This window comes from Mobula birostris, chromosome 3 (assembly GCF_030028105.1).
Source record: "Mobula birostris isolate sMobBir1 chromosome 3, sMobBir1.hap1, whole genome shotgun sequence".
Classification (NCBI taxonomy): Eukaryota; Metazoa; Chordata; class Chondrichthyes; order Myliobatiformes; family Myliobatidae; genus Mobula; species Mobula birostris.
In genome coordinates, this window is record NC_092372.1 from 181,011,912 (window position 1) to 181,025,935 (window position 14,024).

The 14,024-nt window shown below is 40.2% G+C and overlaps 1 protein-coding gene across 1 annotated transcript in view; it reads right to left on the bottom strand.

Annotated features, from left to right (window-relative positions):
• Positions 1-239: 239 nt before the first annotated feature.
• The window catches only part of LOC140195716 (alpha-2,8-sialyltransferase 8F-like), a 76,943-nt gene continuing 63,158 nt past the window's right edge, over positions 240-14,024 (bottom strand). The window contains exons 3-7 of the mRNA XM_072254426.1: positions 9,771-9,857; positions 5,756-5,900; positions 2,854-2,960; positions 2,431-2,520; positions 240-711 (exon numbers count right to left, since the gene is read on the bottom strand). Coding sequence (XP_072110527.1) covers positions 240-711; positions 2,431-2,520; positions 2,854-2,960; positions 5,756-5,900; positions 9,771-9,857 — 901 coding nt within the window. The remainder of the gene's footprint in view (positions 712-2,430; positions 2,521-2,853; positions 2,961-5,755; positions 5,901-9,770; positions 9,858-14,024) is intronic.

Below are 14,024 nucleotides of genomic sequence, written 5' to 3' on the forward strand. Positions count from 1 at the left end.
CTCATTGGGTTGAAAGGCATCTTTCCACACAAAATATTGACAGAATTACCACAGAGGAGGCTGGTTTCCGTGATGTGCTAAGCTATGTCCAAAACTCTCAGCAGTTTCTTGCAGTCATATACAGAGCTGTTAAATATCCAGACAGAATGTTTTCTATGTTGCATCAATAATAGTTGGTAAGGAAGTTTTTTTTTTTGCTTCTCAATCACAAAATATTAAGATTTTTTGTTTCAAGTTTATCAATTTCTTACATTTTCACACCTACCAGCTTGCAGTTTCACAATGCCTTTCGCATGAAGCTGCATTAGTTTGTAGAACTCAGCAGGCATTTTGTGAACTTTTGATGGCAACACATTGTCGTAGTAATGATGGAAGAATTGGTTTCCATTCATGTCCTTGGTGAAGGGCCAAAATCCATACAACTGAACTTCCTCACACATGTCCAATGCTGCACTTATTATTATCAAACCACTGGAAAGAACAGCCTCATTTACACCGTTATCTTTCCAGAATTTACTGATGGATTTCATATACGAAGGATTTAAAAACACTGCCTGTTGTTTCGTTCCAAAATCTTGCAGAGTGTATAAAACTTTAAATGCAGTTGAAGTACAGAATGAAAAAGAAAATGCAGGCAACAGAATAAATGTATCTTCATATGCAGATATATGGTCCATAAATGGTTTTCTTCTTAAATTAAGTCTTTTAAATCTGTAATTTAAATAATAGTTTAAATTTAGGCCCTGAAGTTCAAGGAAATTATCAATCTCACAAAGTATTTTTTTGTAAGTGATCAGGAGAATCTGTAAGTAAAGTCAAATTAGCAATCATATGCAGACGAAGTAACATTCAAAATGACGATTCCATATGCTATTTACCAGATATGTAATTATGATATGTAAAACAGAATATCACAGGAACATACGTTTTGGCCCATGCTGTGCGATACAAATTAATCTAGTAATAAAATGCCTAACTAAGCTAATCCCTTCTGCCTAAACGATGTCCGTATCCTTCCATTCTATATACCCTCTTAATTACCTCTTTCATATTTGTCTCCAGTTGCCACCCCTAGCAGCGTACTCCAGGCACACTCCACTCTCTTTGTAAAAGATTTTCCCCACACAACTCCTTTGAACTATTCCCTCATGGATAAAATGCATGACTTCTAGTATTAGACATTTTGACCCCAGGAAAATGATACCAGCTTCTTTATGACCTCTTTATCTATGCCTCGTATAATTTTAAGGATCTCTCCTCAGCCTCTGTCACTCCAGAGAAAACAACCCAGCTTAATGTCTTCACTATTCATGCAAGGCCCATTTCTGCCTTATTGTCACAAATTGGAGCTTTGCATGTGACTTCAGCTGCTGGATAAACATATCCACTGAGGAGCATATTGCACTACATTGCTACTTTTCTAACTAACAGTGGGTGCCACTTCCAGCAAGCAGCTGGAGATATAATCCTTCAATGGTCACCCCTCTCGTAGTACTCCATTAGTGGAGGTGGTGATGTGGCAATAACTCGCCATTCGGAAAGGTCAAGGATCATAGGGCAGCAGGTGAATAACAGCACATCAGTGAGTGCTGGGGTTTCAGAGGCATTACATCCGCTCTGGACCTCTCTGGTGAGCAAAATTTCCAAAAGCTCCGGTTTTCACAGCATTAGTCTTTGATTCATGTCACATTCTGTACTAAAGCCTCTGGCTATGAATCATGTGGTCTACACACTCCTCAGAGATCAAAGTCATGTTGCCAGCCATATTAACTCCCCTTTCCATTCCCACACTGAGATGTCCATGCATACCACATTGAGGGCAGAAGCAAACCGGAAAAGCACCATCTCATATTCTGTCTTGTTGCTCTGCAACATGAAAGCATCAAAATCAATGATACCAGCTTCTTTATGACCTCTTGTGGAAGGTTTATGGAGGAAAAATGTGGTGGAGATAGACGAACTGGGGAAAATTCAACTTTCCCTCCCCAATCTGCCTTTCCATTCCTCCTCTCCCGGATCTACCCACTGCCTGCTAGCTCTTGCACCATCCCTTCCCTCCACACTTTAATACTGGCTAGCTCCCCTCTCTCTTTCAGTCGAGATGAAGACGACTGATCCAAAACATTGATTGTCTGTCTCTCTCCACAGAAGCCACCTGAGCCACTGAGTTCCTCAGCATTTTACATGTTGCTAAAGATTCAGATTAGTTTATTGTCATGTACACCTAGGAGCAATGAAATTCCTTGCTTGCATGAACTCATCAAATTCCTAGAGAAGGCAATGATGAAGAAACAAATAGAAAGAAAAATTGCTGAAAATATGGGGACTGGCTACAACATACATCTGTTTTCAATTCACAGCTCCCCTCTTTAATCTTAGATACATTTCTCTTTATCTTTGTTTTTAGCAGCTAAATAAATACATAATGACCTATTCACAATGATAGTTGGATTGGAAGTCACAATATCCGTCTTAGTACCCACATCATCCTTATACTCAACAACAGGAGGCAGATTACACCTGCAAGCAAATACATAAAAAATTATAATTAATATTGCATAATATAAACTTGCCACTTGCATGTACATCATAAAAACAGCAAGTTAATGGGAAAAAATAAAATAAGCATACATTTTTCATCAGACTAGCAAAGACGACTGATGTGATAGATTGTAATTTAAATTATTTAACAATAAATGACTCAAATTTTGTAATCATCATTAACACCACATTTATCATTGAATTGGCAATAGGCCTGAGAAAATTCTAGTCAGAGGTGATTTTCAAACCAAATGATTATCTCCAGTAGACCAATGTTTCTGAAGCAAATGCAAGTCACATTTTGACTCATACCTGAATACAAAGTCAGCCCGATCTATTTCAGTTCCACAACTGCTGTTCGCTAAAATTCCAGCATTTCCAACAACAGAGCAGTGCTTAAGTTTTTTAAATGGTACTGTCTAAACAAAATCATTGACATTGAATTAGATTCTCTCACAATTCTATCATTTCTTAAATTCTGCAGAAAACTGAATTTGCATACATGTAATCAACCTCATGGGATTATTTTACAGTACATTTAAAGAAGGAAATAGCAGGCTGAGGATGTAGGAAAACATCAATCATCCTCATTATGTTTTAAAACTCATTTCAGAGACAGAAAGAAGAAGACAAAAGAATCTACAAATTATCTGAATGCAGTTTAAAGTAATTGTATTTGAAACAAGTTTTATAGGTTATCAAAATTTCCTTATGTTCGATGCTGTGAGGTCCGAGTTGCCGCAGTGAAGCAGTCCTCACAACTAAAATGGTTAACTTAGACAATGAAGTGTTCTTTTTCACAAGTTTATAAAATGTGATCCAAGACATACATGTTCTGCTGAGATGGGAATTTCACAGAATAATTATTTAATACATTGAATTTATTGCATGCAACTACAGCTGGGAAGTGAATAAAACGTGTGCAATGGATTCAATTGCGGCTTCAGCTGTTACCCCAACCAAAGCACGTTTCCCCTCTCACAACAGGTAGATATTTGTTTGCTGATTGTTTATCATTGTCTAGGGCTATGGAGCCTCAGTCGTCAACTTCACACAAAAGAATAGATTTCTGAATATTAACAGATATGGGGAAAGGTGTGAGAATGGAGCTGAGGAAGAAGGTCTGCCATGATGAGTAGTGGTTCTGCCTCAGAGGGTCAAACAACCAATTTATGGTTCTTTGGTTATGTTCCCATATTCTCTTGACATTCCATGGCATTTGTATCACAGAATTTCCCATCATCAACATAATACTGCTCAGTGTTCAGCATTGATGAGATATTTACTCGGATCATCTAGAACTGGAGTGTCCTTTGCCTACCTCCATTTGAATTAACCAGAACTTGAATTGCCAAGAGATGTGCATTAGTGCTGCCAAAAGATTTTGCTAAATAGAAAACAAACCGTATTCTATGATAAAATACTTTAAGCTTATGTGGTTACAGTAACCTTAAGACAGTAGCTGACACTAGGATAGACTTCCCTTTCTCACTGACCCTGCCTGCTACAAGATGAACATTTGCCTACCCAAGATGTTAATTCATGAATGACTCCAATGATAGGTAAGGATTCCTTTCCATACAGCAGTGTTTCAGTGGCTGCCATTTAATATGTTTAAGATAAAAATACTCATTAACAGTAGAAGTAACCATAAAGACTAGACATTGCATATCTTTCTTTGATCTAAAGCTAGGTTTTCCACTGCTTCTAGTCTGCCACTGTGTACAAAGGTACTTCAACAATCTTCTCCTTTTCTGCTAGTATCTGAACTAGTTGTTTGATTCAATTTTCATGCAATAGTCATAATTTTAAATTACATTCCAGATGTTTAAACACTATTCCTGTTGTTTCATGAACCCACTCTTTCTTGGTGAACCAAGATATTGAGCTGAAATGCTATATGTACATATGAGATAAAACTGCATCAAAAGTTAGTGCCACAATAAAAGCACCTAACACAGAACATAACAGATTGGAATAAACAGATAGTTGACCAGCTAACAATTTCATTATTTATTTCCTGATGACTCTAATAAATAAATTAGGGAGGTTATGCTTCAGTTATATCTGCAGTATTGCATACAACATATTTAAAGAAGGAAGTTAATTTATTTGGACCAGTTAAGGTCATTGAACTAACACTACAGGGAGAGCTTGTTGCTTTTTGAGGAAAGCTTGGCCAGGCTAGGCTCATGCCTCATGTATTGACAGGAATTTAAATTAGATATTTCAGACAAAACTATGTGAAGCCCTCGATTTAAATTTGCAAATAAAGTTTAGTGTAGAGAAATTTGAAGTGATTCCTTTTTTGTAGGAAGAAAAAATAACATTCTGAAAGGGATACAGGGGCAGAGGGTCCTGTGGGTGTGCGTCAACTCATTCTTGAAAGAATATGCAATATTGGAGAGTGTCTGCAGGAGATTTCTCAGCATGGTCCTTGGGATAAGGCACCCATTTCTGGAATGAAAGTGTTTGGCAGGTCATGCAGAACCAGCGTAAGGAGAAAAGAGTCAGTGTTTCTAACTAAGAACCCTTGATCAGAACAGGAAAAGTGAGAAGATAATTAGTAACTGACTTTCTTTCCACAGATGCTGACTACTGTTTCCAGTACTTTCTGTCTTAATTTCAGATTTCCAATATCTCCACAATTTTAACCAAAGGGATTGTCTGTGATAAGGCCGAAGTTGTCAAGGCAACAATTATCATAAAAATTGGAACAAAAACACCACAGAGACAAAATGAAACATAAAATATTGAAATAAAGTCACAGGTACATCTTCATAAAAGTCACCTGGAACTGTTAAACTCAGCATTAAGTCCCAAGGATTGTGATATCCTTAATTGGAAAATGAGATGCCAGTTCTCAAACTTACATTAGGCATCATTGGAACAATGTAGAAGAGTCACAGTCTGCAATTGATTTCTCCACAACAGCAGCATCAAATGGAATAAGTTCACCTTGAAGAAATACAAATTAATTGTTGCTTCACATTTAAGGACTGATGGGATCCATGGATGATGGGAAAGGATGAGGTAGAGAGCAAGAGTTTCATATGCAGCATTTGTGAAAATGTCGTGAGAAGTGGAATGGTTGGTAAATTGGAAAAATGAACTATGGAGTTGTGAGCCCTCTGCAGTATACAAGGTTTTTAAAAATGCAGCACATCTTACACTGACTCTTAATTCATGCATACTTGAGTAAACTATCACGTACCTTAGGAAGTAGATTGACAACATCTTCTGTAATTTTAAAAATTCTTCGAGGTTCTGCACTATAACTGATATTTGTTCCCAATGGTGAATTGTCCTGAGTGACAATAAAATTTTGACTTGCATTGCAGCATTTCTGCAGCTCTGACCTGGAAGAGAAAACATTGAATCACAGAAGCAAACAGCACAGAACCAGGCCCTCTTGACCAACCTCACCCAAGCCAACCATTCATCACACTGTGTAAAACTACCCCTCAATTCTCATTCCAATGCCTTTCCTCTCACCCTGAACCTGTGCCCTCTAGTTCTATACTTTTCTCCTCTGGGAAAAAGTACTCAGGACCATTTATTCTATCTATAGCAACCATGATGCCTGTCTCTACTAATCGTTAGACTCATATCCAATGCCTCAACTTTCTTTTTTATAGTTGTGCAGACCAACCATCGCACTGAGCAGAAACATTTTCACATGGTCTCAGAATTGCACAGCATTTTAATAAAACATTATATAAAAGAAAGTTTCAGCTATGTGGCAACAAACACGATGTGTGCGGGAACATTGTTTTACCGTATCTCTCACTGTCCTACTGCTCAGTGGTAAGACCTATCCTGGTTGGTCCTCCCAAACTGCCACACCTCACACTTGTCTGCATTAAATTTCATCTGTCATTTTTCAATCGATTTTCCCAGCTGGTCCAGATCCTGCTGCAAGCTTTGATACTCTTTCTTGCTGTTCATTTTACCCCCAGTCTTGGTGTCATCCACAAATCTGCTGATCTGGTTCACCACATTATCATCCAGATCATTGATAAAGATGACAAAACAATAATGGACCTAGCACCGATCCCTGTGACACTCCATTAGTCACAGGCCTCCAGTCAGAGAGGCAACCATATACTATCACTCTTTGCCTTCTCCCACAAAGCCAATGTCTAGTCCAATTTACAGCTCGTCTTGAATGCCAAGTAACTGAATCTCTTGACTAACCTCATGTGCAGGATATTGTCAAGTGCCTTGCTGAAGTCCACTGCCTTGCCTTCATCAACTTTCCTGGTAACTGCCACAAAAATCCCTCTATGATTGTTTGGACATGACCTACCATGCACAAAACCATGCTGACTATCCCAAATCAATCCCATAAATCCATAAGATATATGAGCAGTATTCGGCCATTTGCCCATTGAGTCTGCTCTGCCATATCATCGTGGCTGACCCATTTTCCGTCTCAGCCCCAATGGCCTTCTCCCCATATCCCTTCATGCCCTGACTAATCAAGAATCTATCACCCTCTGCATTAAATACACCCAATGACTTGGCCTTCACACCTACCTGTGGCAATGAATTCCACAGATTCACCACTCCCTGGCTAAAGAAATACCTCTTCATCTTTTTTTCTAACTGAACTCTGCTCTATTCTGAGACTGTGGCCTCTGGTCTTAGACTCCCCTACCATAGGAAACATCCTCACCACATAGACTCAATGGAGTTCTTTCAACATTCGATAGGTTTCAATAAGGTCACCCCTCATTCTTCTGAATTGCAGTGAGTCAAGGCCCAGAACCATCAAACACTCTTCAAATGACAAGCCTCTCAATCCTGAAATCATTTTCCTGAACCTCCCTTGAACCCTCTGCAATGCCAGCACATTCCTTCTTAGATAAGGGCCCAAAAACTGCTCACAATACTCCACGTGAGGCCTAACTAATGCTTCAACATTACATTCTTGCTTTTATATTCTAGTCCTCTCACAATGAACACTAACATCACATGGCTGAACCTGCATATTAACTTTAGGGTATCTTGCACAAGGACTTCCAAGTCCCTTTGCGCTTCAGATTTTTTGAATTTTCTCTCAACTTAGAAAAAAGTCTATGCTTTTATTTCTTCTGCCAAAGTGCATGACCATACACTTCCCGACACTGTAATCCATCTGCTACTTGTTTGCCCATTTTTCTAATATATTCAAGTCTTTCTGTAGCCTCCCTACTTCCTCACAACTACCTGCCCCTCCATCTACCTTTGTATCATCCACAAATTTGCCACAAAGCCAGCAATACTGTCATCCAAATCATTGACATATAATGCAAAAAGAAGCTGTCCCAACACAGACACATGTGGAACACCACTAGTCACTGGCAGCCTGACAGAAAAAGTTCCCTTTACTGCCTCCTATTTGCCTCCTGCCAATTAGCCAATGCTCTATCCATGCGAAGTTCATTCCCTAATAGCATGGGCTCTTAACTTGTTAAGCAGCCTCATGTGTGTCACCTTGTCAATGGCCTTCTGAAAATCCAAGTGCACAACTTCCACCAATTCTCCTTTGTCTATGGTTATTCTCCAAAGAATTCCAAACCATTTGTCAGGCAAGATTTTCCCTTAAGGAAACCATACTGACTGCAGCCTATTTTATAATGTGTTCCAAGTACTGTACACCAAAACCACATCTTTAACAATCGACTCTAGCATCTTCCCAACCACGAAAGTCAGACTAACGGGCCTACAATTTCCTTTCTTCTGCCTCTCTCCTTTCTTGAAGAGTGGAATGACATTTGTAATTTTCCTTCCTCTGGAACCATGCCAACCAAGAGCAATTGTTTCTTGAAAAATCATTACTAATGCCTCCACAATCTCTTCTGCCACGTCTTTCAGAACCCTTGGGATGTACTATCTGGTGAAGGTGACTTATCAATCTTCAGACCTTCAGCTTCCCAAGAACCTTCTCCATAGTAATGTCAACCACATACACTTCTGCCCCCTGACACTCTTGAACTGTCTATCCAAATACCCATATATCAGGTCTCTTAGAATACCGGCTAACTTTTCCCCTGCTAATGTCAGGCTCACTTAGTAATAAAACTTCATAGGTCTGCACACAGATATTTGGTTGTGCAAGTTCACGTGTTCTTCCGTTGAGACAATAAAGGTATTTGTTGGTAATTACAGATTCTCACTGTGCCTCCTTGATTATTATAACAAGGGGTGGTTCTTGTAACAATACAGATGCAAGAAATCAACCCAAGATCTCCTACATCTCTTTCTCTCCAGCATAAATTACCATTCTAATCTGCTAGTGAACTAATTTTGTCCCTTACAATTCTTTTGCTCTTAACATACAGTGTATGTAGAATCTCTTAGGATTCTTCTTCATGATGAAGTAGCAACCTCATTCTTTTAGCTTTCTTGATTTCTTTCTTTAGTGTTCTCTTACATTTCTTCTGCTACCCAAGTTCCTCATTTGTTCCTACCTGCCTATACCTGCGATTCACCGGCTTTTTTCTTAAACTGGGCCTCAATATCTCTTGAAACCAAGGTTCTCTAAACCTGTTATCCTTGTATTTTATTTTGACAGGCACATATAAGTTTTCTACTCTCAAAATTTGATTTTGAAGGCCTCCTGGATGAAAAGATCCCTCCTGAACTCAGTTCTAAAGGGTTATCCCTCATTAAAAGAAGCATCACATAATATTGTTTGTAAGACACGTGGACAATGGTCTTGTAGTAACTCACAGACAAACACTGGATGATTAATCTATCATTCCACACATCCATTCCCTATTTTTCCTGAAACAAAGGAGGTTGAGGGGTGTCCTAATGAAAGTTTATAAAATGATGTGACGCATTGGTAAGGTGGATGGCCATTGCCTTAAACTAAAGGACATAGGTTTCTGATGAAAGGAGAAATATTTAAAGGGTTCCTGAAAAGCAAGCTTTTCCAGTCTGAGAGTGGTTGCAAGAGGAAGTGGTGGGAATAATTACAGAGACATTTTCAGGTACATGGGTCAGAAAGTTTGAGAGGAACATGTTCCAAACACAGGAAAATGGGATTAGCTGAGATAGGCACCTTAGTCGGGATGAATGTGTTACATTAAAGGCCCTTTTCCCATGCTCTGTAAATCTATGAGCTGTCTTTGGGATGTGAGATGAAAGTGAAGCACCAGAAATAAATCCACCATTCTCTTTCAAGAATTATTTAGATGCAGTTCAGTTATACTTCAGCAATATTAAACTCTGCAAATTACCTGAAAATCTTCTGCTCTTCTATGTTCTTCACCCATTTGCATTTCTGAAGTTGCTTGAACAGTTCAATAAAATCATCCTCAGTAAACCTAAGAGCATAAAATCAAATGATGTACAGTTGAAAGGTTTGCAAATTCTCATGCTATAAGCAGCATGCAAACGCAATGTAAGTACATCTAAATAGGCAGATTTTAAGGCTGGGACTATTTATGTCAAGTGTGTTGCTAAATAAATAAATGAAGAACATTAATTGATTAACTAGTTGAAGCCAGCCTGCACCACATATAGGGGAGGAACACTGGCTGCAGTGGTTGGCAGATTTCAGTGAGGGCATCTCTAATAAAGTGCAGGCATCTCACTGACTGTTCTTCACTGAGCTCTAGATGGGAAAACTGTTCATACCATCTTGATTATTGAATCCATGTCAACTATCAAGCACACGTTTACACTAATCATATAGTAACCACCACTCTTGGATAGGCTGAGAGGGCAATCAGACCTGCAGAAAGAGCCAGTACTTAACTCAAATAATTACAACATCAAATACGTCAGGTAACTGTACCACAAAGGCAGTTTTGTGACCAAGCTTCAAATTTCACGATGACACGTAAGGACAAAATGACTTCATAAACTTAAAAAAAATCAGGCGGTAAGATAAACCGTATCTCACAGAAGGATTTGTCCATATCCAGGAACAGATAGCAATGGACTTTGCTCAAACCAAAAGAAACTCGTGGAGTAATGAAACCACACAATGACACATTCGTCTATTGTATAAATCTGTCTGCTTAAATCTATTTTCTTCACTAAAACCTTGTAGTCGTCTATCAGTAATAGTTACAAATCTCAACAACAAGTAACAATCATGGTCCTGCTGAAGGGTCTTGGCCCAAAACATTGACGGCTTATTCCCCTTTATAGAGGCTGCCTGATTTGCTGAGCTGCTCAGGCATTATGTGTGTGTTGTACAACTATGGTTATACCAAGTGTAAATTCAGTCCAACAACTTTGGAAATGTCCAACTTATTACTGGAGTGAAGTTCATTCATCAGATGAGAAAATGCAGGTAGCATTTCCCATCAAAATAGCTTTTAGCATAATGGTCAGAACAGTAAACTGGCTGACTTTCAAAAGACTATAAAAATAGGAGCAGAATAAGGCCATTTGGCTCATCAAGTCTCTCCACCATTCCATCATGGCTGATTCATTTTCCCTCACAACTGAATTCTGCTTTCGCCTGTAACCTTGATCAAGCACCTATCAACCTCTTCTTTGAATACACTCAATGATTTGAGTTCCGCAGCCATCTGTGGCAATAAATTCCACAGATACTCAATTCTCGGCCTAAAGAAATCCCTCCTATTGAATGGACGTCCCTCTATTCTGAAGCTCTGCCCTCTGGTCCGAGACTAACCCAATACAGGAAACGACCCCTTCACATCCACTCTATCTGGGTCTTTCAATATTCAATATGTTTCAATGAGACTCCCTCATTCTTCTAAATTCTAGTGAATACAGGCCCAGAGCCAACAAACACTCCTCATACATTAACCCTTTCAATAGAGTAATCATTATCATGAACCTTCTCTGGACACACTCCAATGAAAGCACACCTTTTCTTAGATAAGGAGCCTAACACTCCAAGTGCGGTCTGACCAAAGCCTTATTAAGCCTCAGCATACATGCTTGCTATTATATTCTAGTTCTCTCAAAATGAATGCGAACATTGCATTTATGTTCCTTACCTCAGATTGAACCTGCAAGTTAAACTTTAGGAAATCCTGCACGAGGACTCTCAAGTCCTTTTCCATCCCTGATTTTTGAATTTTCTCTCTGTTCATTAAATAGTTTACAGCTTTAATCACTCTACCAAAGTGCATGACGATACATTTTCCTGTATTATATTCCGTCTGCCACTTTTTGCCTAAGTCTGGCTAAGTTCTTCCACAGATTCCTTGCCCCTCCACCAATCTTCATATCACCTTTAGACTTGGCCACAAAGCCATCAATTCTGTTAAAAAAGTATTGACATATAATATGAAAAGAAGTGGTCCCAATACCAACCCCTGTGGAACACCGCTCTTTGCTTCCTTGCAGTCAGTCAATCTTCTGTCCATGCTGGGATATTTACTGTAATACCACAAACACTCATCTTGTTAAGCAGGTTCATGTGCGGAATCTTGTCAAAGGCTTTCTAAAAATCCAAGTAAACAACACTCACTGACTCTCCATAAGACCATAAGACATAGGACCATAATTAGGCCATTCGACCCATCGAGGTTTCTCCTATACTTTCATCATGACTGATCCATTACTCTCTCAACCCCATTCTAATGCCTTATCTCTATGCTCCTTGCTTTTATATTCCAGTCTTACTGCAATGAATGCTAATATTGTATTTGCTTTCCTCACCACTGACCCAACCAGCAAGTTAACCTTTAGGAAACCCTGCCAAGTCCCTTTGCACCACAGATTTTTGAATTTTCTCCTTTTAAAAAAGAGTCTATACTTTTATTCCTTCTAACAAAATCAATGCCCATGCACCTCCTGACACTTGATTCCAACTGCCAATTCTTTGCCCATTCTCCTAATCTGTCTAAATCCTTCTGCTGCCTCCCTACATCCCCAGTACTGCCTGCCCCCAACTATCTTGTATTGCCCACGAATGTGACCACAAAGCCATCAATTCTGTCATCCAGAGCATTGATGTATAACATAAAAAGTCGCAGTCACAACGCTGACTGCTGCAAAATACCACTAGTCACTGGCAGTCAATCAGAAAAAGCATTCTTTATTTCCACATTTTGCCTCTTTCCAACAAGCCGATGCTCTATCCATGCAAGTATCTTTCCTGTAAAACCATAGGCTCTGATCTTGTTAAGCAGCCTCATGTGCAGCAGCTTTTCAAAGGCCCTCTGAAAATCTAAGTGCACAACATCCTCTGATTCTGCTTTGTCTATCACAATCAGAATCAAATTTAACACCTCCGGCGTATGCTGTGCAATTTGTTAACTTTATGGTAGCAGAACAATGAAATATATGATAAATATAGAAAAAAAACTGAATTTCTTTAAGTATAATGTGGCAAGCATTTGGTCCATAATGACAGATGAGGAAACTCCTTTAACTCAACCACCACTTTTATTGTGATAAACACAAAAACAGACTGGGAGCTGTGACCCAGGGAGAGAAACCACTCAGTCACATACAGATGGGGGAGGTGATTATTACACACGCTGGTTGCAGTCAGTGTGACCCACAAAGACACATGTGAATAACTGTATAATCTGAGCTAAAATGTAACAATAAATGAACTTGAACACCCAACCATAATCCCATGAAATCATTTTAATGCAAGAACAATAAGTAGCACTGCTCATTAGGAATGCTGGGATGCGCAGTCGACCACACTCTCCCCACCAGAAGGGTCAGCTGTCCCTAGCTACCCCAGAGTTCACAACAAAGTCCCTAAGTCCTGGTGGTCACCGACACTGCTGCCTGGGGTGCTATGGGGTGTTTGTAGCTCACCCAATGGAGGCATTATTTGGTGAGGCAAGAGGCAGGACAGCTGGAGTGTCACATCCTTCCTTCAGCCTTGCTCGGTCGGTGGTGGCCGAGGGCCAATACAGTGCCAGTTGATCCCAGTGCAACACAACTGCCTTCTGCTGCTCAGGTAACTGCACCCTGTGTAACACATTGGAGATGCAGTCTGAAGCTGCCCTGCTGGAGAAACACCATCCAGTGCCACTACAAAAGCCCAGTAATCATGCCGCTCAGCTGGCATTAGGTTGAGGAATGCCCAGAGGGCATCTCCATCCAGTGCCAGAGTCAAGGAGAGAGATGCCCTGTGGGCCCTCTTCGACCTAACACCCTCTCAGTCGGGTTCCACCCGTTGTGCCATGCGGGAATTTTGCCTTGTGCCAGGTAAGGCTCCGGGTGGCTGGTACCATTGTATCTGGGGAGATTCAGGTTGGATCTTGTAGCATGAACTGCTGAGGCCCCTTGGTGTTCCTTTTGCTCTGATGGTGTTGATGGTGCCTGCCATGTTGCCCATCCTCCAGTGTCTGCAGCATCTTGGTTCCCCGGTGTGGGCTGCAAGGGAAGTGGGTGATGTGCTCCAATGTGTCCCCTGGGTTGGGGAACCGGGGTACGCTCACCCTGTCAGGGTTCCCTGGGAAGGCACAGTGCTTGGTTCTCAGGTCCTCCCTCTGGGTCCTGTCTTCATGAGCCCGCCTGGGGGTGTGGGAAGGCATACT